Source organism: Oncorhynchus nerka, linkage group LG3 (assembly GCF_034236695.1).
Source record: "Oncorhynchus nerka isolate Pitt River linkage group LG3, Oner_Uvic_2.0, whole genome shotgun sequence".
Classification (NCBI taxonomy): Eukaryota; Metazoa; Chordata; class Actinopteri; order Salmoniformes; family Salmonidae; genus Oncorhynchus; species Oncorhynchus nerka.
The window spans coordinates 53,532,614-53,556,683 of NC_088398.1; the positions used below are offsets into that span (position 1 = coordinate 53,532,614).

Consider the following 24,070-nt stretch of genomic DNA (forward strand, 5'->3'; position numbering starts at 1 on the left):
AGCCTCTGGACATACAGTAAAGTACATGTCACCGTTGAGATACTCACTTATAATGCAGGAGTTCTGCTCCACCACTTTTTGAACTGGGATCTACCTTCACTTTCTTACACAGTTTACGACCCTCTGAATCCCTGAGACACAGAAGAGAGACACAGGAGAGACAGAAATGTTGACAACAACAGCGGAGGTTCCAAAGGGATATGTGGAATTATTATTCACAGCATCGAGACTTGGTAATAAGATTTCTGCATAGACAGTCTTCATTTAACATAAATTATTCTCTGTCAAACACACTCATGTCGGTGAACTGATATATCGGTCGCGCTCTAATATACAGACACACTGATCTATGGAGAGGTTGATTAGACTGGTGTATGTAAACACAAATCTACATAAGTACATTGAGCCTCACTTTTGTAATTGAAGAGGTACCATCTTTAGAGAAATGCGCACACCCTCTCCCTTTATATCCAGCGACCCACACATTCACAATGCAAGCACAGGTCTCTTGACAATAACTCTCCTTCTCTCCACTGACAATGAGCATGGAAATGAATTACATAAGTACACACAGGGCGACAGACTGGCCAACTACCTAGAGCAGAGCTATGCCCAAAGCTAATGGAAGAGATGGAATTCAATTACAACTGACAGCACAGGCCCCCCATCAGCAAAATATATCCAGCGCTCTGTTCCTTAAGATAAGAGACACCATTATTAGCGATACATACGTGGCAGAGAGAGCCCATTGTCTGCCAGGAGAAATAGTCTCAATGCAGAGCTGGAGCAGGAGGAAGAAGGGTATTTGTCTGTCAGGTGGCAATGGTAGCCTTCATTACACTTAGAGTGTGTCCCAAATGGCACCCTATTCCCTATATAGTGACCTACTTTTGACTAGGGCCCAGGTGCAATATAGTGCACTACATAGGGAGCCATTTGGGACAATCTTGTATCATGTCCTTTGGATAAGAGAGAGAGAGATTGACATTAAATCTCAAGTGGTGTAATGTACACCATTTCCCCACCTCTGTGTAAACAATGTTACAGGAGGTCACCAAGTACTGCATTTCTGAGTGGTGTGGTGAGCTAGGGGTCCCAACCTTAGAGCGAAACATGTAAAACATAAATCCCTGCTAGGGGGAAATAAACTAATTAAACAAAAATGATCAGTCAGAGTATAAAATAAGTGGTTAATGTGAATGCAATCCAATGTTATTTGTTGCCTAGAATTTACTGCAAATGACTCAACTTGAGAAAAAAAAAACACTAATATTGAAGTTAGCCATGAAATCTTTAACAGAACACTTGTGACCCAACACACACCCAAATACTACACTTGGGGGGGGAACATCTTGCATACCCCTTGTAATCCAGTGTATTGAAAAAGTGAGGAAGAGAGAAAGTGTATGTTCCTTTCATCTCACTATATAGTGGCATCCAGCTCAAGCCAGGCCCAGCTACACTTGATCCCTGAATCCAGGTTGAGCTAACATGCACTAATGGGATTAGCATGACATTTTAAGTACCAAGAAAATTTGACACACACATACCTGATATGGGCAGAGAGCTTACATTCTTGTTAATCTAACTGCACTGTCTAATTTACAGTAGCTAGCAAGATGAAAGAATACCATGCTATTGTTTGAGGAGAGTGCACAGTATGAACTTGAAAATGTAGCAGAGCTGGATTAGGAGACCCTAATAAAACAATTAGGCACTCGATAGAACATTTTGAACAGAAATGGAATGGTTCATTGGATCAGTCTAAAATGTTGCACGTACACTGCTGCCATCTAGTGGCAGCAGTGTGCCTTGCAATTGTGCCTTGAATATGGCATTTCAAAGATGGCAATTTGTTTTCTCTTTGTATTATCTTTTACCAGCTCTAGTGGTATGCTCCTACATTAATTTCACATTTCCACAACCTTCAAAGTGTTTCCTTTCAAATGGTATCTAGAATATGCATATCCTTGCTTCAGGTCCTGAGCTACAGGCAGTTAGATTTGGGTGTCATTTTAAGCAAAAATGGTAAAGAAAAAAGTCAGATCCTTGAGATTAACAAGCAATTCAATTTTCACCCAATTCTCTCATTTTGAAAATTAACCACATACTGTAGAGGGGAAAGAGTAGGTAACTAGTTTACATTCACACAGATTACCAGGGTCAAGTAAACAACTAACGTGTTATAACTTGGGGAAAGGCAAGGAGACGTGTACCAGCTAATTGGTTAGGTTACTAATGGTAGCTAGCCAATGTTACAACGTCAGATGAATTAACTTTGGCTGTCTGTCTATTAGCCAGCTAATTTTCACACCGTAAACTCAATTATTTTGATCCGTTAAGTTGGCTAATGTTGCTCAACATTTGTCTGGCTAGCTAACGGGGAATAAGGTCCAGCTAGCAAGATACTTAACCATGCTAACAATACTTGTTCCACACTTTCTCCCTCACCTCAAACTTTCCAAGTGCCAGAAGTTTCAGTTACAGCTCATAAAGTACCCTTCATCACCTTCTTACCCTAGTCTCAGTGGTCAGGCTTCTCACCTACCTCCTCGTTATTGTTCAGGGGATGTGCTGCTGTAACCGGCAAACTGCCTTGCCACTCAGGTCCTGTCATCTGGTGAGTGTCATCCTGGGCTATCATCCCTCTGTTGGCATGGGCCACCGTTTTCATACTGACACTCGTGAGGTCTCTCCCTGTCCAAGCCCTCAGCTAAGCTTCGTTTTGGACCTGGTCCATTGGAGAAGGTGGGAGAACCATAGAGAGTCTTTCCAGAGCTGGTGCGGATGCTGTAACTAGCAAATTGGTTGTCACTTCTCTCTTCAGTTGCATGCTGCATTCTGTTATGTGAACGATTGGCTGAGCCTTTGATACAGCCAGTATTGCTCCAAACACGCATCACTCGTTCGCTTACAGTCAGTGATCCAAAGCCCACCCTCCCAAACTGCTCAGATCTACACGAATCACATAGGTCACCGATTTTGGATTCAGAACAGCAAATTTCACAGAAAGGTGACTAGATTGCCTCTCAGTTGAGGCGTCACTACAGACCTAGGTTCGATCCCATGCTGCGTCACAACCGACTGATCGGGAGTCCCATAGGGCGGCGCACAATTGGCCCAGCGTTGTCCAGGTTAGGGGAGGGTTTGGCCAGGGGGGGGCTTTACTAATTTCGCTCTAGCAACTCATTGTGGTGGGCCATGCACCTGCAGGCTGACTTTGGTCATCAGTTGGCCGGTGTTTCCTCCGGCACATTGGTGCAGCTAGCCCGGTGGGGAGTTACAGTAATGAGACTATCGTAATTGGAAATCACGAAATAGGAAGACATTTTAATTTATAGCCCTTTGTTTCAACCCACCGGAGTCTTCACAGCAATCAGATTGACTCACTGACCAATCAAAACCCCCAGCTGGTGGGAAAGACACTGATTTGGCAAAGCTCAGCAGCGCCACCCACAGCCAGGAATCATGCCATGTCACTACCTGACAATGGTGATGTAGTGTAGCCTCTCGCTAAGGTGCGTCAAATCAATTACACAGACAACAGGGTGGAAGAGGGAACACAGTGGGTGTTGGGAGGAGGAAGAGGCAAGAAGGAGAGTGGTGGGAAGTTATGGGGTGTTAAAAGGACGTTCCTTGAAAAGTTGTAAGTGATGAGGGAACTGTCAGCAATTCACCTCCAGAGGTGAGGTGAAATCAAATTGATAGGTAAGAGACAAGTACTCCAGAAAAGTAAGCCCAGTGTGCAAAACTGCTTGTGGCTTTCCTACTGGGAAGAGGCTTCAGGATACCATTTAGTCTGATTGTACACCAAGCAGTCAGATTGATTACCCTATTGCTCATTAGCAAAAACAACTAGTCATTTTGTTACAAATCTCCTTGTTTTATCAGCAGCGTCTGTAGTCTGGCATCCATGCCTGACCTGGCACTGTCTCCTGCCCAGTTCCTCTGACATCACTGTTGGCCATCTCTCAGGTCCTGTCATGTGGTGAGTGTCATCCTGGGCTTTCATCCCTCTGTTGGCATGGGCCACTGTTCTCATACTGACACTCGTGAGGAGTTCTCTCCCTGTCCAAGCGCTCAACTAAGCTTTTTTTTTGGGGGGGGAAACTGGTCCATTGGAGAAGGTGGGAAAACCATAGCCAGTCTCACAATGCTAAGCTAGCACTGAATCACCCATGTGACTGAACAGCAGCAAAGAAGCATGTCATCTCAGGCGCCGTAAAGACTCTGGCACAGGTATATGTACAGTAATTGCTGCGAATTTTCAGGAGATTCCACACCTTTGATTATGGAGAGTGGACTGATGGTTGAAATGAATGGGGAGATCGGGTAGTGGGCCGGATTCGTACCCTCGCTGAAGGTAATATACTGTATACAGTATGTGCTGCAGACGGCAGTGTTAACCATTAGATCAGCCTCAGGCACCACAGCCTTCAGTATTAAGGCATACAGTGGAGAAAGAGGGTTGACAGTAGATTTACTTCAGTGAAAAGAAATTCATTGTAAATATTTCTAGGTCTATATAAAACAGCTGCCCAGGCTACATTGTTCTTTGACACTTTTCCTTATTCATTCATCCATCTTGGACAGGTTTGAGAGAAACTTTGAGGGATGCTTTAAGTGGTAGGTGTCAGAGGGGTGATCTTTATTCTTTTGTAGTTCTGTTAAGACTTTTCTCCCCTAGAAAAAAAAAAATGGCTCATGTAGTTGAGGTTGACAGATTGAAAAAAAAAAAAGACAAAATGGAAGGAAATCATGAAGGGTAGAGGTCAGATCACGCAGGGGGGGGGAAGTGAAAGAAATGTTTAAGGAAAACAATTCTAGTGCGAGTCTTGGGACCGTGGTGGATCCTCCCAGTATGAACACTTTCAGAGACTTAGTTTCAAATGGTTCATCTGCCCCGACAGGTCTATTGAATGGGCTTCAGGAAGACAGATACGGGAAAGCGTGTTCTTCCGAACAGTGCCTATAACTCATTCATAGTCATACGGACAACACACAAATGTAGGGTCCTTATTTCAATCTGCCATAGAGCCCTCAGCATGGAGAAAGAGACTCCCTATTTTAATGAGCATATCTATTCTCCAATCTCAACTGTGACTTCAGGAGGACATGCCAGGGAGAGGGAGATGGCATGGGTTGAAAGAGATTTGACAAGAGCGCATTCAGCTGGCCTAGGCTTCAATAGCTGCTATCGATGACTTAGTCCAGGCCTGTCTGACTGTGCTATTACAAGGCAGCCATATAAAGAGGGTTTCACAACTTCCTTCCTATAGCTATACATCTGAGCTGGGAGGAATGCCACAGCATTTTACTCATCTAAAATGTTATTCAGAAGCATAAATGGGACATAATGTACGTGACTTGTACATTTTTCCTAACCTAAAACGCTTCTTGGAAATCTTTTAGAAGCTATATACTAGGGATGCACAATATATCAGTGAACTTATCGGGATCAGACGATATTAGCTAAAAATGCCAACATCGGCATTGGCCCGATGTCTAGTTTAGCGTCGATGTCAAAGCTGACAGCCATACCCATAACGTAGGTACATGACGCATTCCTAACCCACAATGTCTGCTGTGTGGATCAAGCAGTCAACAAGTCGAGCAGTCATTTGAAAAATAACTTCAGCGAGACAACTCAAAGGCAAAATCCATTAAAGCCAAGATAATGGAATTCATTGCCCTTGACAATCAACCGTTCGGTCATGGGTGATGTTGGCTTTCGCCGACTTGTCGAGCACTGGTACACACTACCAAGTGCGCCATTTCAGATGTTGCCCTACCAGAGTTAAATAGCATCACTGCTATTAGCTTCACAACTGAAAATGGACACAGTGAGCACCGAGGAAGAGGCAGAGCTGAAACTTCACTGCTTGACATGCATGATGAAATTCTGGCTGAGCCTGAACATAACAGCACAGTAAGTAAGTGAAAGAAATAGGTTTTTGATTACGTTTTACTGGTAATGGGAACATGCATAAATGCCAACAAAATAACTTTTTGGTCAGTGTGGTGTGTGTAACCTTTATTTAACTTGGCAAGTCAGTTAATTTCTTATTTACAATGATTGCCTACCCCGGCGATGCTGGGTTAATCGTGTGCCACCCTATGGGACTCCCAATCACAACCGGATGTTATACAGCCTGGATTTGAACCAGGGACTGTAGTGACGTCTTGCACTGAGATGCAGTGCCTTAGACAGCCACGTGTTATCTATAACTGTACAGGAATGCTTAAGGTTTTTCTTAATATTAATTTGAAGTTATTTAATAATAGGTATTGATTTATTATTGAAAATCACTACAATATACTGTACAACATGTGTGACAAATTGACTAATGTATTAATGCATGCCATCAACCAATCATTTACTTACCCACAGTTGACCCAGGCGATGGTGCCCTGTCCTTTGACGACCTGGGCCACGTCAGACAGCAGCTTGAACTTAGAGTCCCCGGAGGTAGCTGTTTACACACACGATAAGAGGGGTGGAGTTAGACCTATATTTCACAAAACACAATTCAGTTTTACTACTCAAGTCACCTTATGATACACAGTAAACTGGTTATAATATTCTAATTCTCTCAAAATCATGGTTGTAGGATTCTAGATTTCCTGCCTATTCCTTACAGAACCCGGGAAACTTCCAACCAGGGTTAAAGGAAAACCTGGGAAAGTTTATGGAATTTTGAAACCCTAGTTAGAATTCAATGACGGTTGGAGTCAGAGGTCATAACACTAAAAACATGGACTATGAACTCAAACAGCAATCACACAAGGGTACTGTATCCATGAACATTAACCTAGTGTTACTTCAATAGACCTAGTCTCTGGGAGAGCATACGATTCACACATCACCTAACAGAGTCGTCACTAAACTACTTCCACCATGTTATAAAAATCATAAACACATCAGTCCAAGGCCTAGTGAGAAACCATCAAATAATAAACTGCATTACACAATGTCGTTTGAGATACAACGTGGATTCAGAGAAGCAAGCACACTGATTCTTCCGTCTCTGTTGCACAACAATACATACATTTCACAACCCCTTTAACATTTATAGTATTGTTGGACACCTCGATTGTACATTTTGGGGCATCGCCATGGTCATCTGGAGGTCCTGAATCACACCAGGTTGGTTGGTGGTAATACAAACATTGGGCATTGATGTTATATCACCATATATGTTGAGTTCAAATTGCTTGCAGATTCAAGTTACTAGAGACTTTTCCTCAAGTTGGTGGTTGTGTCTCAAAAGTTGATGGGCAGATGGGAAGCACCGGAACACTTATTGTCTGTCACAGATACTTCTGGAGCTTTTTGGGCCCCTCTTGTGAAGGAACCAAGTAATGCACCAGTGACGGTCAGGGAGAGGATCTGACAGCAGGAAATGAAGTGAGTAAACATTCCTAAACCTTCCCTTCGGAGAATGCCAGAACGCAACAGGAATGGCAAGCAATCAATCCCAGTGTGACGTTCGATACGTGCAAGTCTTATCCAATGACCTAACACTGGCTGAATTATGAAGTCGTACACACACACACGACACAAAATTCATGGGAGTGGTGGGGCCTTGAGACGTAGATTGTTTATGATCAGCATGTACTGTACGCACACTGCACTTTCTGGCCTGAAATATGCTAATGAAAATGTAATTAAATGCAAGAGGGTGATTTCCCTAATGGCTGTCAGTGAATGTAGTTTCATGGCTTCATTTGATCACATTGAGCTTTTGGGAGTCTTTCTGTTCAGTACACTGTTCTATGTAGCACTTCCAACTCCAGGGAATAGAAGAGAACAAGATAAGCTGCAGGTCATTATAAACAAGCAGTGTGATGCATAACCACTGCCCTTCCAATGTTATTCATTTACCATTATAAATGACGGATTGTCAGATAAGAACACCTTTAAGAGGTCATTTACAGTGAAAAAGGCAGCTTGGGGAGCATATTCACGAAGCGTCTCAGTAGTGCTGATCTAGGATCACTTTAGCCTAAATAATGAATAAGATTACATGGAGGTGATCCTAAAATCAGCACTCTTATTCTGAGAGGCTTTATGAATACAGATTTTTTTTTTTTGTGCCAGTCTACAAAGGCCTAAAGTACACCCACTAACTCACCTGACAGGACTGACTTGGTGTACAGCACCAGGACATTGGTTCTAACCCACCTGACTTAGTGTAGAGCACCAGGACATTAGATCGGGTCCTCAGGAGCTTCTTTAAGTCCTTGTGGTCGCTGACCTTCTCTATCAGAGGAGAGACCTTCACCGCCGCCTGCAGCACAGACGCCAGGCACACCTGCAGACAGATACCATTTTATTCATTCACTGTATTATTTCAGAGGCAGACTCATTCAGAATAACTCACACATTGGATGCTTCAGTGCAGAAGAACGGTCGTTTTTGTGATATGAGATGCCAGACACCTCATGTGCGAAACAAAACCCTATGGTGGTCAGCATCAGGTGAAACAGACTGAGCCATCGCATTGTGTGTGACTGAGGGTCTCAATGGTGGGCACAACAAACACATTAGATTATGTAAAATAGAGTCTAAGGTACAACATATGTGAATATGAAAATAGTAGTTTTGAGTTTAAATATTTTACCTTAAGTTTAAGAATCAGACCCTTTAACATTTTTGCCTAAAATGACATACCCAAATCTAACTGCCTGTAGCTCAGGACCTGAAGCAAGGATATGCATATTCTAGATACTATTTGAAAAGGAAACACTGAAGTGTGGAAATGTGAAACTAATGTAGAACACAGATCTGGTAAAAAAAAATAAAGGGGGGGGAGTGCATTTTTTTTGTACCATCTTTGAAATGAGAAAGGCCATAATGTATTATCCAGCTTAGACAATTTAGATTCTGGACACTAGATGGCAGTAGTGCATGTGCACAATTTTAGACTGACCCAATGAATCATTGCATAACCTGTTCAAAATGTATCAAGACACCAAATGTGCCTAATTGGTTTATTAATACATTTAAGTTCATAATTGTACACGTTACTCAAACAATAGCATGGTATTATTTCACTGTAAATTGGACAGTGCAGATTAACAAGAATTTAAGCTTTCTGCCCATATCAGATGTGTCTATGTCCTGGGAAATATTTGTTGCTTACAACCTCATGCTAAACATGTTAGCCTACATTATCTCAACCATCCCGAGGGACACACACATTGTAGAGGAGTGCTCAGAAAGCAACAACTGTATGCAAAAAAAAAAAGTTAAGACAAGGGACATAACTGATATTGACGATTGAGTGTGAGAATGAGTCAGTCCTCAGCTATTTGATAGTTCAAGAGCTGCCTTCAGCTGCTGAGGCAGAGCAGGCTTATTTCACAACTACATTAACATTAGACCCTTTAGAAACGTAGGAAAGGCTGGTGATGATTTCTCCCCCACACGATCACATTTCTCCAGGCTCATTTGCGGACTTAGAGTGGGTGTGCATAGCGCATATTGTTGAGAAGATAAGAGTGAAAACGTACAAAGAGCACAATTACATTCACAGGAAATTGATGGACAGCATAGTGGTATGGTGAAATGAAAGCAGCACTATGGAGAGTGGCAAATGTGAGGTTGGGAGAGGATGCGGAGGCGAGGAAGGACAGACCTCAGCATGGATGGAGTTACACAGAACGAGTAGAAGATTTGCAAAAACCTTTCCTGGAACATTGACCTTGTAGTGCTCGCCGCTCACGCATCACATGCCCTGACAGCTGACAGGCAGCCAATACTGGAACAATGGCTGGGAAATCAGTGCATTGGTTGGTTTCTTTACCTAGGTACCTACTCCTTGGCTAAGGCTACATGACATAATGTCACTGTCCCGTGTCAATGTGAGCAGCATCCTAATGACGGTCTACTTCCGCAACCCCCCCCCTCCCACACACCTCCGTTATATTAGCAACATCTAGTGAACAGCAGGAGGACTGTCTCAGACTAGAGATTAGACCTCCAATCGATGGAGACAGAACAGACAGGGGGAATACACTGCATGCTAGGCAGCTAATCATCCACAGCTGAAGAGGTAAAAAGGCCTAGCTCATGTCCATAGCCTCAGGGATGTTCTAGTGAGCAGAGAAAGTAATGAGGGGAAGAAAATGTTAAGTCCCCTTGGATGTCAGGCACTTATTTCATGTGGTTGGTTATAAGACAATTACCTTTTTATGCATTTGTATTAGAGGTAGACTGATTAATCGGAATGGCTGATTAAGTTCTCATAACAATCGGAAATCTGAATTTTTGGGTGCAGATTTCTTTTACACCTCTATTTAACTAGGCAAGTCTGTTTATTTTCAATGACGGCCTAGGAACGAGGCAGAACTACAGATTTTTACCTTGTCAGCCCGGGGAACCAATCTTGCAACCTTACAGTTAACTAGTCCAACGCTCTAACCATCTGCCTCATGAGGAGCCTACCCGTTACGCGAAAGCAGTAAGCCAAGTTGCTAACTAGCAAAAACGACTGTCGTTGCTCCAATGTGTACTTAACCATAAACATCAATGCCTTTCTTAAAATCAATACACAAGTATATATTTTTCAACCTGCATATTTAGCTCAAATAAATCCAGGTTAGCAGGCAATATTAACCAGGTGAAATTGTGTCACTCTTGCGTTCATTGCACGCAGTCAGGGTTTATGCAACAGTTTGGGCAGCCTGGCTCTTTGCAAACTAACTTGCCAGAATTTTACATAATTATGACATAACATTGAAGGTTGTGCAATGTAAAAGGTATATTTAGACTCATGGATGCCACCCGTTAGATAAAATACGGAACGGAATAAACATTGTTTAAGGTGATAGGTCAAAGCCGGACACTAACACAGAAATACGAGCCCATTATAATTAAGTCTATGATTTGATAGAGCAGTCTGACTGAGGGGTGGTAGGCAGCAGCAGGCTCGTAATAGTCAGTTATATGGTTTAGAGATAAATAGTTGGCGCGTTATAATTCCTGTAATAACTTGCAGCTGAACTTGAAAGGGTTTCCTTCGTTATTTTACCGTTCATGTCTTCCATAGAGAATATCTTCATCTACTTCAAGGTGTGTTTCGTGCAAAGGCGGTTTAATCTCACTAGGATAAGGTAACGTTTGTCAAAATATTTTCATAAATCCTCTACAACAAAAAAAATTAGCTTATTTAGCCAATATTGATGAGAGTTACCTTGTCCTATGGATATCTACAGTTATAAAATTGGCAAGGTGGTGTAAGCCTACACGAAACAGACCTTATTTTAAGTGAATCTAAAAAATATCCTATGGAATAAATGAAGGAACCGCTTTTTGGATTTTGCTAGGTGTCATGGGAATTATGACTCGCACTTTGGTAGTCAATTCTTACCATGTCCATTATTAAAATAGGATATCCTGCATATAGAAATTAGTTTTTGTTCAACATTCATCACAGGTAACTTTATTTTTATTCAAACAGTTGAGTAGGTCTCCTAAGCAGACTTCAGTATCATTGTCACTTCAGAGCTGTGTGTTTTACAGATGGCAGAGAAAAGCAGAGCACCAGTGTGGGACTATTACATGGAATTGGTACCAGGGAAAGCAAGGTGTCTTATTTGTGATAAAGATGTAAGCATGGGGTCAGCAACGGCTAAATAAAAAATACCAACCTGTGGAATCACCTGAACACCCAGCCAAAAGCCCATATGTATTATATTAAGTTTAAATAAAAGTGTTCATTCAGTATTGTTGCAATTGTCATTATTACAAGTGTATATACAGTATAATACATTTTTAAATCGCCATTGGCTTTTTGTCCTCCAATAATCGGTATCGGCGTTGAAAAATCATAATTGGTCGACCTCTAATTTGTATATTTCTTTCTGGTGAGTGTTTGAAGCTGAACACATGTATCATGTTTCTGAAGATATACCTACTCCCTTTACCACACAATGCACAACTCAAACTAAGCCTATTGCTACACTATGATTCACCAAATCACGTTGTTTTCGTTTGCATTTGGGCAATTCCACAGCAACAGTGAAGCCGAGACGCTTTCACTTTAAAATGGATGTCAAACCAAAACCATTGAGTGCAAATTTACACCATACAACTCGATGCACAAGGATTCCTTTTAACAATGTCCACTAATCATTGGTTGTCTGACACATTTTAAAGTGACAAATCAGGAGTCTCAGCATCACTCTTACCATGGAATTGCCCATACAGTCATGGCCAAAAGTTGAGAATGACAAATATTAATTTTCAGTCTGCTGCTTCAGTTTGTATGATGGCAATTTCCATAAACTCCAGAATGTTATGAAGAGTGATCAGATGAATTGCAAAGTCCATCTTTGCCATGCAAATGAACAGAATCCCCAAAATACATTTCCACTGCATTTCAGCCCTGACAAAAAAAAAAAAAAAAAAACATCATGTCAGTGATTCTCTCGTTAACTTCTTTGGGATAAGGGGCGGTATTTTGAAGTCCGGATGAAAAGCGTGCCCAAAGTAAACTGCCTGCTACTCAGGCCCAGAAGCTAGGATATGCATTTAATTGGTAGATTTGGATAGAAAACTAAAGTTCCTAAAACAATGTCTGCGAGTATAACAGAACTGAAATGGCAGGCGAAACCGGACAAACCATCCCCACATAATATATATTTTTTAAATAAAACATCTCATCCTACGACTGATTTCAATGGCTGGCACTTTTATAACAGGGCGAAATCGTGCCCGATTGCAGTTCCTAGGGCTTCCACTAGACGTCTTTAGAGCTTTAGGCTGATTTTTTATTTTATTTTAATTAGCCAGAAATGGTCGTTTTAGGAGACTCCCATTTTGGCTGTAGTGTTTCCAAGCACATGAATGAGAGCGCGTTCTTTGGTATTTTTCTCCGGTAAAGACAATGATTGTCTTAAATTTTATTGTTTATTTGCGTATTAGGGTACCTAAGGTTTGATTATAAAATGTTGATCGACTTGTTTGGATAAGTTCATTGGTAACATTTGGGATTCATTTTGTAGGGAAACCAAGTGGATTATTGACTGAACCGCACCAGCTAAACTGAGTTATGGATATAAAAAAAATATTTAAAAACATTATCGAACAAAATGACCATTTGTAATGTAACTGGGACCATTGAGTCCCAACAGAAGATCTTCAGAAGGTAAAGCATATTATATCGCTATTTCTGACTTTCGTGTTGCAACTCCCTGAAGAATGGTACCAACACATCCTCCGAGCGCAACTTCTCCCAACCATCCAGGAACAGTTTGGTGACGACCAATGCCTTTTCCAGAATGGAGAACCTTGCCATAAGGCAAAGGTGATTGATTATGCAAGAATGGGCTGCCATCAGTCAGGATGTGGCCCAGAAGTTAATTGACAGCATGCCAGGGCAGATTGCAGAGGTCTTGAAAAAGAAGGGTCAACACTGCAAATATTGACTCTTTGCAGCAACTTCATGTAATTGTCAATAGCCTTTGGCACTTATGAAATGCTTTTAATTATACTTCAGTATTCCATAGTAACATCTGACAAAAATATCTAAAGACACTGAAGCAGCAAACTTTGTGGAAATTAATATTTGTGTCATTCTCTGACATTACTTCCGGGTTGGAGCGAGCGGTCGCATCCACACTTCGGTCCGCAGGTAGTAGAACTTTTCATTACATTTCATTACATTTCATTATAGTACAACGGTTTGATTTGTCTAATCTTAGCAATTTCTTCTTAGCTAGCTACATAGCCGTCTTTGTATCAAAGATAATTGCGTAATTATGGCATTTCGTCGTCCTAACGTAGTCTACACTGCTATCTGCCCAGCAGCTAGCCAGCTAGCAAACGTCCACCGTCTACCGAATAGCAGCACTGTAAAAACTATTACACTCAACTGAACGACTTGATTAGTGTAGTGTTAGCTAGCTACATAGTTGTCTTTGCTGTCTTCGTATCCAAGATAATTGTGTAGTTTAGAGTGTGTAGTCTTAGAGTGATTATCTTAATTTACAGAGGTTAGCTAGCCAGCTATTTGTCGTCCTTAACGTAGGAGACACTGCTAGCTAGCCAACAGCTAGCCAACGTCTACCGAATAGAACTTCCGCACTCAACAACACGGTCGCATTCCGCTTCGCTCCACAGGTAGTATCACATTTTCATTTCAGTACAACGGTTTGATTTGTTTGATCGTAGCTAGCTACATAGCAGTCTTTGTATCAAAGATAATTGTGTAGTCTAGAGCGATTTTCTAGGTTAGCTAGCCAGCTATTGTCGTTCTTTTAACGCAACGTAACGTAATCAACACTGCTAGCTAGCCAGCTAGCCCCCGAATAGCAGCACTGTAGAAACTATCACACTCAACGGAACGACTTGATTAGTGTAGTGTCAACAACGCAGCCACTGCCAGCTAGCCTACAAAGTCAACAACGCAGCCACTGCCAGCTAGCCTACTTCAGCAGTACTGTATCATTTTAGTCAATAAGATTCTTGCTACGTAAGCTTAACTTTCTGAACATTTGTGACGTGTAGTCCACTTGTCATTCCAATCTCCTTTGCATTAGCGTAGCCTCTTCTGTAGCCTGTCAACTATGTGTCTGTCTATCCCTGTTCTCTCCTCTCTGCACAGACCATACAAACGCTCCACACCGCGTGGCCGCAGCCACCCTAATCTGGTGGTCCCAGCGCGCACGACCCACGTGGAGTTCCAGGTCTCCGGTAGCCTCTGGAACTGCCGATCTGCGGCCAACAAGGCAGAGTTCATCTCAGCCTATGCCTCCCTCCAGTCCCTCGACTTCTTGGCACTGACGGAAACATGGATCACCACAGATAACACTGCTACTCCTACTGCTCTCTCTTCGTCCGCCCACGTGTTCTCGCACACCCCGAGAGCTTCTGGTCAGCGGGGTGGTGGCACCGGGATCCTCATCTCTCCCAAGTGGTCATTCTCTCTTTCTCCCCTTACCCATCTGTCTATCGCCTCCTTTGAATTCCATGCTGTCACAGTTACCAGCCCTTTCAAGCTTAACATCCTTATCATTTATCGCCCTCCAGGTTCCCTCGGAGAGTTCATCAATGAGCTTGATGCCTTGATAAGCTCCTTTCCTGAGGATGGCTCACCTCTCACAGTTCTGGGCGACTTTAACCTCCCCCACGTCTACCTTTGACTCATTCCTCTCTGCCTCCTTCTTTCCACTCCTCTCCTCTTTTGACCTCACCCTCTCACCTTCCCCCTACTCACAAGGCAGACAATACGCTCGACCTCATCTTTACTAGATGCTGTTCTTCCACTAACCTCACTGCAACTCCTCCAAGTCTCCGACCACTACCTTGTATCCTTTTCCCTCTTGCTCTCATCCAACACTTCCCACACTGCCCCTACTCGGATGGTATCGCGCCGTCCCAATCTTCGCTCTCTCTCCCCCGCTACTCTCTCCTCTTCCATCCTATCATCTCTTCCCTCTGCTCAAACCTTCTCCAACCTATCTCCTGATTCTGCCTCCTCAACCCTCCTCTCCTCCCTTTCTGCATCCCTTGATTCTCTATGTCCCCTATCCTCCAGGCCGGCTCGGTCCTCCCCTCCTGTTCAGTGGCTCGACGACTCATTGCAAGCTCACAGAACAGGGCTCCGGGCAGCCGAGCGGAAATGGAGGAAAACTCTCCTCCCTGCGGACCTGGCATCCTTTCACTCCCTCCTCTTCTGTCTCTGCTGCTAAAGCCACTTTCTACCACTCTAAATTCCAAGCATCTGCCTCTAACCCTAGGAAGCTCTTTGCCACCTTCTCCTCCCTCCTGAATCCTCCCCCCCCTCCCTCTCTGCAGATGACTTCGTCAACCATTTTGAAAAGAAGGTCGACGACATCCGATCCTCGTTTGCTAAGTCAAACGACACCGCTGGTTCTGCTCACACTGCCCTACCCTGTGCTCTGACCTCTTTCTCCCCTCGCTCTCCAGATGAAATCTCGCGTCTTGTGACGGCCGGCCGCCCAACAACCTGCCCGCTTGACCCTATCCCCTCCTCTCTTCACCAGACCATTTCCAGAGACCTTCTCCCTTACCTCACCCCGCTCATCAACTCATCCCTGACCGCTGGCTACGTCCCTTCAGTCTTCAAGAGAGCGAGAGTTGCACCCCTTCTGAAAAAACCTACACTCGATCCCTCCGATGTCAACAACTACAGACCAGTATCCCTTCTTTCTTTTCTCTCCAAAACTCTTGAACGTGCCGTCCTTGGCCAGCTCTCCCGCTATCTCTCAGAATGACCTTCTTGATCCAAATCAGTCAGGTTTCAAGACTAGTCATTCAACTGAGACTGCTCTTCTCTGTATCACGGAGGCGCTCCGCACTGCTAAAGCTAACTCTCTCTCCTCTGCTCTCATCCTTCTAGACCTATCGGCTGCCTTCGATACTGTGAACCATCAGATCCTCCTCTCCACCCTCTCCGAGCTGGGCATCTCCGGCGCGGCCCACGCTTGGATTGTGTCCTACCTGACAGGTCGCTCCTACCAGGTGGCGTGGCGAGAATCTGTCTCCTCACCACTGGCGTCCCCCAGGGCTCTGTTCTAGGCCCTCTCCTATTCTCGCTATACACCAAGTCACTTGGCTCTGTCATAACCTCACATGGTCTCTCCTATCATTGCTATGCAGACGACACACAATTAATCTTCTCCTTTCCCCCTTCTGATGACCAGGTGGCGAATCTCATCTCTGCATGTCTGGCAGACATATCAGTGTGGATGACGGATCACCACCTCAAGCTGAACCTCGGCAAGACGGAGCTGCTCTTCCTCCCGGGAAGGACTGCCCGTTCCATGATCTCACCATCACGGTTGACAACTCCATTGTGTCCTCCTCCCAGAGCGCTAAGAACCTTGGCGTGATCCTGGACAACACCCTGTCGTTCTCAACTAACATCAAGGCGGTGGCCCGTTCCTGTAGGTTCATGCTCTACAACATCCGCAGAGTACGACCCTGCCTCACACAGGAAGCGGCGCAGGTCCTAATCCAGGCACTTGTCATCTCCCGTCTGGATTACTGCAACTCGCTGTTGGCTGGGCTCCCTGCCTGTGCCATTAAACCCCTACAACTCATCCAGAACGCCGCAGCCCGTCTGGTGTTCAACCTTCCCAAGTTCTCTCACGTCACCCCGCTCCTCCGCTCTCTCCACTGGCTTCCAGTTGAAGCTCGCATCCGCTACAAGACCATGGTGCTTGCCTACGGAGCTGTGAGGGGAACGGCACCTCAGTACATCCAGGCTCTGATCAGGCCCTACACCCAAACAAGGGCACTGCGTTCATCCACCTCTGGCCTGCTCGCCTCCCTACCACTGAGGAAGTACAGTTCCCGCTCAGCCCAGTCAAAACTGTTCGCTGCTCTGGCCCCCCAATGGTGGAACAAACTCCCTCACGACGCCAGGACAGCGGAGTCAATCACCACCTTCCGGAGACACCTGAAACCCCACCTCTTTAAGGAATACCTAGGATAGGATAAAGTAATCCTTCTCACCCCCCTTAAAAGATTTAGATGCACTATTGTAAAGTGGCTGTTCCACTGGATGTCATAAGGTGAACACACCAATTTGTAAGTCGCTCTGGATAAGAGCGTCTGCTAAATGACTTAAATGTAAAAATTCTCAACTTTTGGCCACGGCTGTACACTTAAGGCTTATGGTTTAAGATACCCTGACATTAGTCCTTTCTGCACTGAATTGAAAAATAAATCTTATTTGGTAATGCTGAGTGCAAAAGACAAAGGTCACTAATATCACACAGAATATTGTGAACTGATGGTGCTGGCAGCTGTTGTCTGTGGGGGGGGTTACGGTGGAAGAGAAACATAACAGCAATAAAAAAAATCAAAATCAAGCGCTTCTGGATATCAGGACAGCGATCACACACACAACCAACTCCCCCCCCCCGGTCATTAATATGATCGAATCCGGAAACTATCATTTCGAAAACAAAACGTTTATTATTTCAGTGAAATACGGAACCGTTTGGTATTTTATCTAACGGGTGGCATCCCGAAGTCTAAATATTCTTGTTACATTGCACAACCTTCAATGTCATAATTACGTAAAATTTTGGCAAATTAGTATACCCGGACTCTGCGTACAATGAACGCAAGAGAAATGACACAATTTCACCTGGTTAATATTGCCTGCTAAACTGGATCAGTAGTTATAACTAGTGATTATGATTGATAGTTTTTTATAAGATAAGTTTAATGCTAGCTAGCAATTTACCTTGACTTCTACTACATTCGAGTAACAGGCAGGCTACTCGTGGAGTGCAATGGTTAGAGCGTTGGACTAGTTAAATGTGCGGTTGCAAGATTGGAACCCCTGAGCTGACAAGGTGAAAATCTGTCGTTCTGCCCCTGAACAAGGCAGTTAACCACATTTAACTGACTTGCCTAGTTAAATAAAAAGGTATATAAAATATATATAATAAGAAATCTGTGCCCAAATAGTGATTTCCGATTGTTATGAAACTTGAAATCGGCCCTAATTAAAATCGGCCATTCCGATTAATCAGTCGACCTCTAGTACGTGCATACCCCAACCAGAAACTATGGATTACAGGCAACATCCTCACTGAGCTAAAGGGTAGAGCTGCCACCTTCAAGGAGTGGGACACTAACACGGAAGCTTATAAGAAATCGCTCTAGGACAGACGAACCATCAAACAGGCAAAGCACCAATACAGGACTAAGATTGAATCGTACTACACCGGCACTCGTCAGATGTGGCTGAAAACAATTAGACTAAAGGGAAGCACAGCCGCAAGCTGCCCGGTGACAAGCCTACCAGACGAGCTAAAAAAAAAAAAAAATAAAAAAAAAAAAATCACTGCTATGCTCAGAGGCAGGTAACACTGAAACATGCATGAGAGCATCAGCTGTCCCAGGTGACTGTGTGATCACTCTTCACAGCCTATGTGAGTAAGACCTTTAAACAGATCAAAATTCACAAGGCCGCAGGGCCAGACGGATTACCAGGCAGTGTACTCCGAGCATGCGCTGACCAACTGGCAATTGTCTTCACTGACATTTTCAAACTCTCCCTGTCCGAGTCTAACACCAACATGTTTCAAGCAGACCACCACAGTCCCTGTGCCCAAGAACACTAAGGTAACCTGCCTAAACAACTACCAACACATAGCACTGACGTCTGTAGCCATGAAATACTTTGAAAGGCTGGCTAACATGAACACCATTATCCCAGACACCATAGACATACTCCAATTTGCATACCACTCAAACAGATCCAGAGATGATGCACTCCACACTGCCCTTTCCCATCTGGACAAAAGGAACACCTACGTGAGAATGCTATTCATTGACTATAGCTCAGTGTTCAAAACCATAGCGCCCTCAAAGCTCATCACTAAGCTAAGGATCCTGGGACTAAGCACCTCCCTCTGCAACTGGATCCTGGGATCCTGATGGGCCACCCGCAGGTGGTAAGGGTAGATAACACATATGCCACACTGATCAACACTGAAGCCCTCAGGGGCGAGAGCTCAGTCCTCTCCTGTACTCCCTGTTCACCCATGACTACATGGCCAGGCACAACCAACACCATCATTGAGTTTGCAGACAACACAACAGTAGTAGGCCTGAACACTGACAGCAACGAGACAGCTTAGAGGTCAGAGAACTTACCAGGTGGTGCCAGAATAACAACCTATCCATCAACGCAATAAAGACAAAGGAGCTTGTGGATGACAGGAAAAGGAGGACCGAGCACGCCCCCATTCTTGTCGAAGGAATCAGGTTGAGAGCGTCAAGTTCCTTGGTGTCTACATCACCAACAAACTAGAAATGGTTCAAACACACCAAGACAGTCGTGAAGAGGGCATGACAAGCCTATTCCCCCTCAGGAGACTGAAAAGATATGGCATGGGTCCTCAGACCCTCAAAAGGTTCTACAGCTGCAACAGAGAGCATCACTGTCTGGTACGGCAACGGCTCAGCCTCCGACCGCAAGGCACTACAGAGGGTAATGCGTACAGCCCAGTACATCACTGGGGCTAAGCTGCCTGCCATCCAGGACCTCTATACCAGGTGGTGTCAGAGGAAGGCCCTAAAAATGGTCAAAGACTCTAGCCATCCCAGGTATAGACTTCTGCCACATGGCAAGCGGTACCGGAGCGCCAAGTCTAGGACCAAAAGGCTTCTCAACAGCTTTTACCCCCAAGCCATAAGACTCCTGAACAGCTAATCAAATGGCTACCTGGACTATGTATTGTGTCCCGCCAAACCTCTACCAACCCCTCTTTTACACTGCTGCTACTGTTTATCATCTATGCATAGTCACTTTAACTAATCCTACATATTACCGCAAATAGCCCAAATAACCGGTACACCATTGACTCTGTACCGGTACCACCCGTATATAGCCTCTGCTACTGTCATTTTTACTTATCTATTGGTTTACCTAATACCCATTTTTTTTTACAAAAACTGCACTGTTGGTTAAGGGCTTGTAAGCAAATCAAATCCAATTTTATTTGTCACATACACATGGTTAGCAGATGTTAATGCGAGTGTAGCGAAATGCTTGTGCTTCTAGTTCCGACAATGCAGTGATAACCAACAAGTAATCTAACTAACAATTCCAAAACTACTGTCTTATACACAGTGTAAGGGGATAAGGAATATGTACATAAGGATATATGAATGAGTGATGGTACAGAGCAGCATACAGTAGATGGTATCGAGTACAGTATATACATATGAGATGAGTATGTAGACAAAGTAAACAAAGTGGCATAGTTAAAGTGGCTAGTGACATAAGAATGCAGTCGATGATCTAGAGTACAGTATATATGTATGCATATGAGATGAATAATGTAGGGTAAGTAACATTATACAAGGTAGCATTGTTTAAAGTGGCTAGTGATATATTTACATCATTTCCCATCAATTCCCATTATTAAAGTGGCTGGAGTTGGGTCAGTGTCAATGACAGTGTGTTGGCAGCAGCCACTCAATGTTAGTGGTGGCTGTTTAACAGTCTGATGGCCTTGAGATAGAAGCTGTTTTTCAGTCTCTCGGTCCCAGCTTTGATGCACCTGTACTGACCTCGCCTTCTGGATGATAGCGGGGTGAACAGGCAGTGGTTCGGGTGGTTGATGTCCTTGATGATCTTTATGGCCTTCCTGTAACATCGGGTGGTGTAGGTGTCCTGGAGGGCAGGTAGTTTGCCCCCGGTGATGCGTTGTGCAGACCTCACTACCCTCTGGAGAGCCTTACGGTTGAGGGCGGAGCAGTTGCCGTACCAGGCGGTGATACAGCCCGCCAGGATGCTCTCGATTGTGCATCTGTAGAAGTTTGTGAGTGCTTTTGGTGACAAGCCGAATTTCTTCAGCCTCCTGAGGTTGAGGCGCTGCTGCGCCTTCTTCACGACGCTGTCAGTGTGAGTGGACCAATTCAGTTTGTCTGTGATGTGTATGCCGAGGAACTTAAAACTTGCTACCTTCACTACTGATCCATCGATGTGGATAGGGGGGTGTTCCCTCTGCTGTTTCCTGAAGTCCACAATCATCTCCTTAGTTTTGTTGACGTTGAGTGTGAGGTTATTTTCCTGACACCACACTCCGAGGGCACTCACCTCCTCCCTGTAGGCCGTCTCGTCGTTGTTGGTAATCAAGCCTACCACTGTTGTGTCGTCCGCAAACTTGATGATTGAGTTGGAGGCGTGCGTGGCCACGCAGTCGTGGGTGAACAGGGAGTACAGGAGAGGGCTCAGAACGCACCCTTGTGGGGCCCCCGTGTTGAGGATCAGCGGGGAGGAGATGTTGTTGCCTACCCTCACCACCTGGGGGCGGCCCGTCAGGAAGTCCAGTACCCAGTTGCACAGGGCGGGGTCGAGACCCAGGGTCTCGAGCTTGATGACGAGCTTGGAGGGTACTATGGTGTTGAATGCCGAGCTGTAGTCGATGAACAGCATTCTCACATAGGTATTCCTCTTGTCCAGGTGGGTTAGGGCAGTGTGGTTGAGATTGCATCGTCTGTGGAACTATTTGGGCGGTAAGCAAATTGGAGTGGGTCTAGGGTGTCAGGTAGGGTGGAGGTGATATGGTCCTTGACTAGTCTCTCAAAGCACTTCATGATGACGGAAGTGAGTGCTACGGGCGGTAGTCGTTTAGCTCAGTTACCTTAGCTTTCTTGGGAACAGGAACAATGGTGGCCCTCTTGAAGCATGTGGGAACAGCAGACTGGTATAGGGATTGATTGAATATGTCCGTAAACACACCGGCCAGCTGGTCTGCGCATGCTCTGAGGGCGCGGCTGGGGATGCAGTCTGGGCCTGCAGCCTTGCGAGGGTTAACATGTTTAAATGTCTTACTCACCTCGGCTGCAGTGAAGGAGAGACCGCATGTTTTCGTTGCAGGCAGTGTCAGTGGCACTGTATTGTCCTCAAAGCGGGCAAAAAAGTTATTTAGTCTGCCTGGGAGCAAGACATCCTTGTCCGTGACTGGGCTGGGTTTCTTCTTGTAGTCCGTGATTGACTGTAGACCCTGCCACATGCCTCTTGTGTCTGAGCCATTGAATTGAGATTCCACTTTGTCTCTGTACTGACGCTTAGCTTGTTTAATAGCCGCGGAGGGAATAGCTGCATTGTTTATATTCGGACATGTTACCAGACACCTTGCCCTGATTAAAAGCAGTGGTTCGCGCTTTCAGTTTCACGCGAATGCTGCCATCAATCCATGGTTTCTGGTTTGGGAATGTTTTTAATCGCTGCTATGGGAACGACATCTTCGACGCACGTTCTAATGAACTCGCACACCGAATCAGTGTATTCGTCAATATTTCCATCTGACGCAATACGAAACATGTCCCAGTCCACGTGATGGAAGCAGTCTTGGAGTGTGGAGTCAGCTTGGTCTGACCAGCGTTGGACAGACCTCAGCGTGGGAGCCTCTTGTTTTAGTTTCTGCCTGTAGGCAGGGATCAGCAAAATGGAGTCGTGGTCAGCTTTTCCGAAAGGGGGGCGGGGCAGGGCCTTATATGCGTCGCGGAAGTTAGAGTAACAATGATCCAGGGTTTTACCACCCCTGGTTGCGCAATCGATATGCTGATAAAATTTAGGGAGCACTTCACTGTAAGCATTGCCAGTGTATTCAGCGCAAGTGACAAATAAACTTTGATGTGTTATGTTAAATCAAATCATATTAGGTATATCCCATTAATTCTGTTTAGTGCAGAACTATAATCTATGGCAAATCCCTTCATTATTGATCACATATGCCGTAGCTCAGCATATCCAATAAAGATATGACGTACACAGCTGTCTGTACTGTAGGCCTAAGTGCAGGAGCTCCTCTCCTCTCAGAAACTGCATCCCAAATGGCACATTATTCCATATGTAGCGCAATAGATAGGGCAGCACTTGGGAAACCGCCCGAGTGCCTGAATACATTCAGGAAGTCTATTAGAACACTACCCACCTACCTTTATCTAAAAGAAAAGTGTCACGTTACGTCAGTGTAAAAAAATACCACGCTAACTAAGCAGCCAGCAGAGAGAAACCCAGCCGGTCATCTCACGCACTCTCTCATCGGCGCCCGCTGTACCCACCATCTGGCGTGACAAATCTGCTTAATAAACAGCATCCTGTTTTAAGTTTTGTTTTAACGTGAGCACTTAATCAGAACAAATCAGGAGTGGGTTTGTCAAACACTCCATTTTGTCTCTGATTATTGACTCGAACAGCAGTAGAGAGAATGCGTGTGTGTACGTTGTGTTAGTCCCTCTGTGTGACTGTGTAGGCCTACATGTTTGTATGTGTGACCATGCAAATGTGTTTGTATGTACATGCATACATAAGTACGTAACTACGGGTGTGTGAGAGGCTAAGGACACTGCATCTAAGAACACCATTTTAGCTGATATTTAGACACCCCAAGTGATGATAAAATGGTCTATGATGAAACCGCGGACAGGGAGGAAACTATTGTGGCCCTTTTCAATTATCAACCATTAATTTCAGGAGATGATTATGATGAACGGCTCTCAATGACTGCATCCCAAATGGCACCATATTCCCTATATAGTGCCCTACTTTTGACCAGATCC

General features: G+C 44.5%; 1 protein-coding gene across 2 annotated transcripts in view; it reads right to left on the reverse strand.

Annotated features, from left to right (window-relative positions):
- LOC115110778 (protein disulfide-isomerase A5-like) overlaps window positions 1–24,070 on the reverse strand; it is a 59,202-nt gene that overhangs the window by 32,816 nt on the left and 2,316 nt on the right. For both annotated transcript variants that reach the window (XM_029636678.2, XM_029636683.2), the window contains exons 2-4: window positions 8,186–8,315; window positions 6,386–6,473; window positions 48–131 (exon numbers count right to left, since the gene is read on the reverse strand). In XM_029636678.2, coding sequence (XP_029492538.1) covers window positions 48–131; window positions 6,386–6,473; window positions 8,186–8,315 — 302 coding nt within the window. The remainder of the gene's footprint in view (window positions 1–47; window positions 132–6,385; window positions 6,474–8,185; window positions 8,316–24,070) is intronic.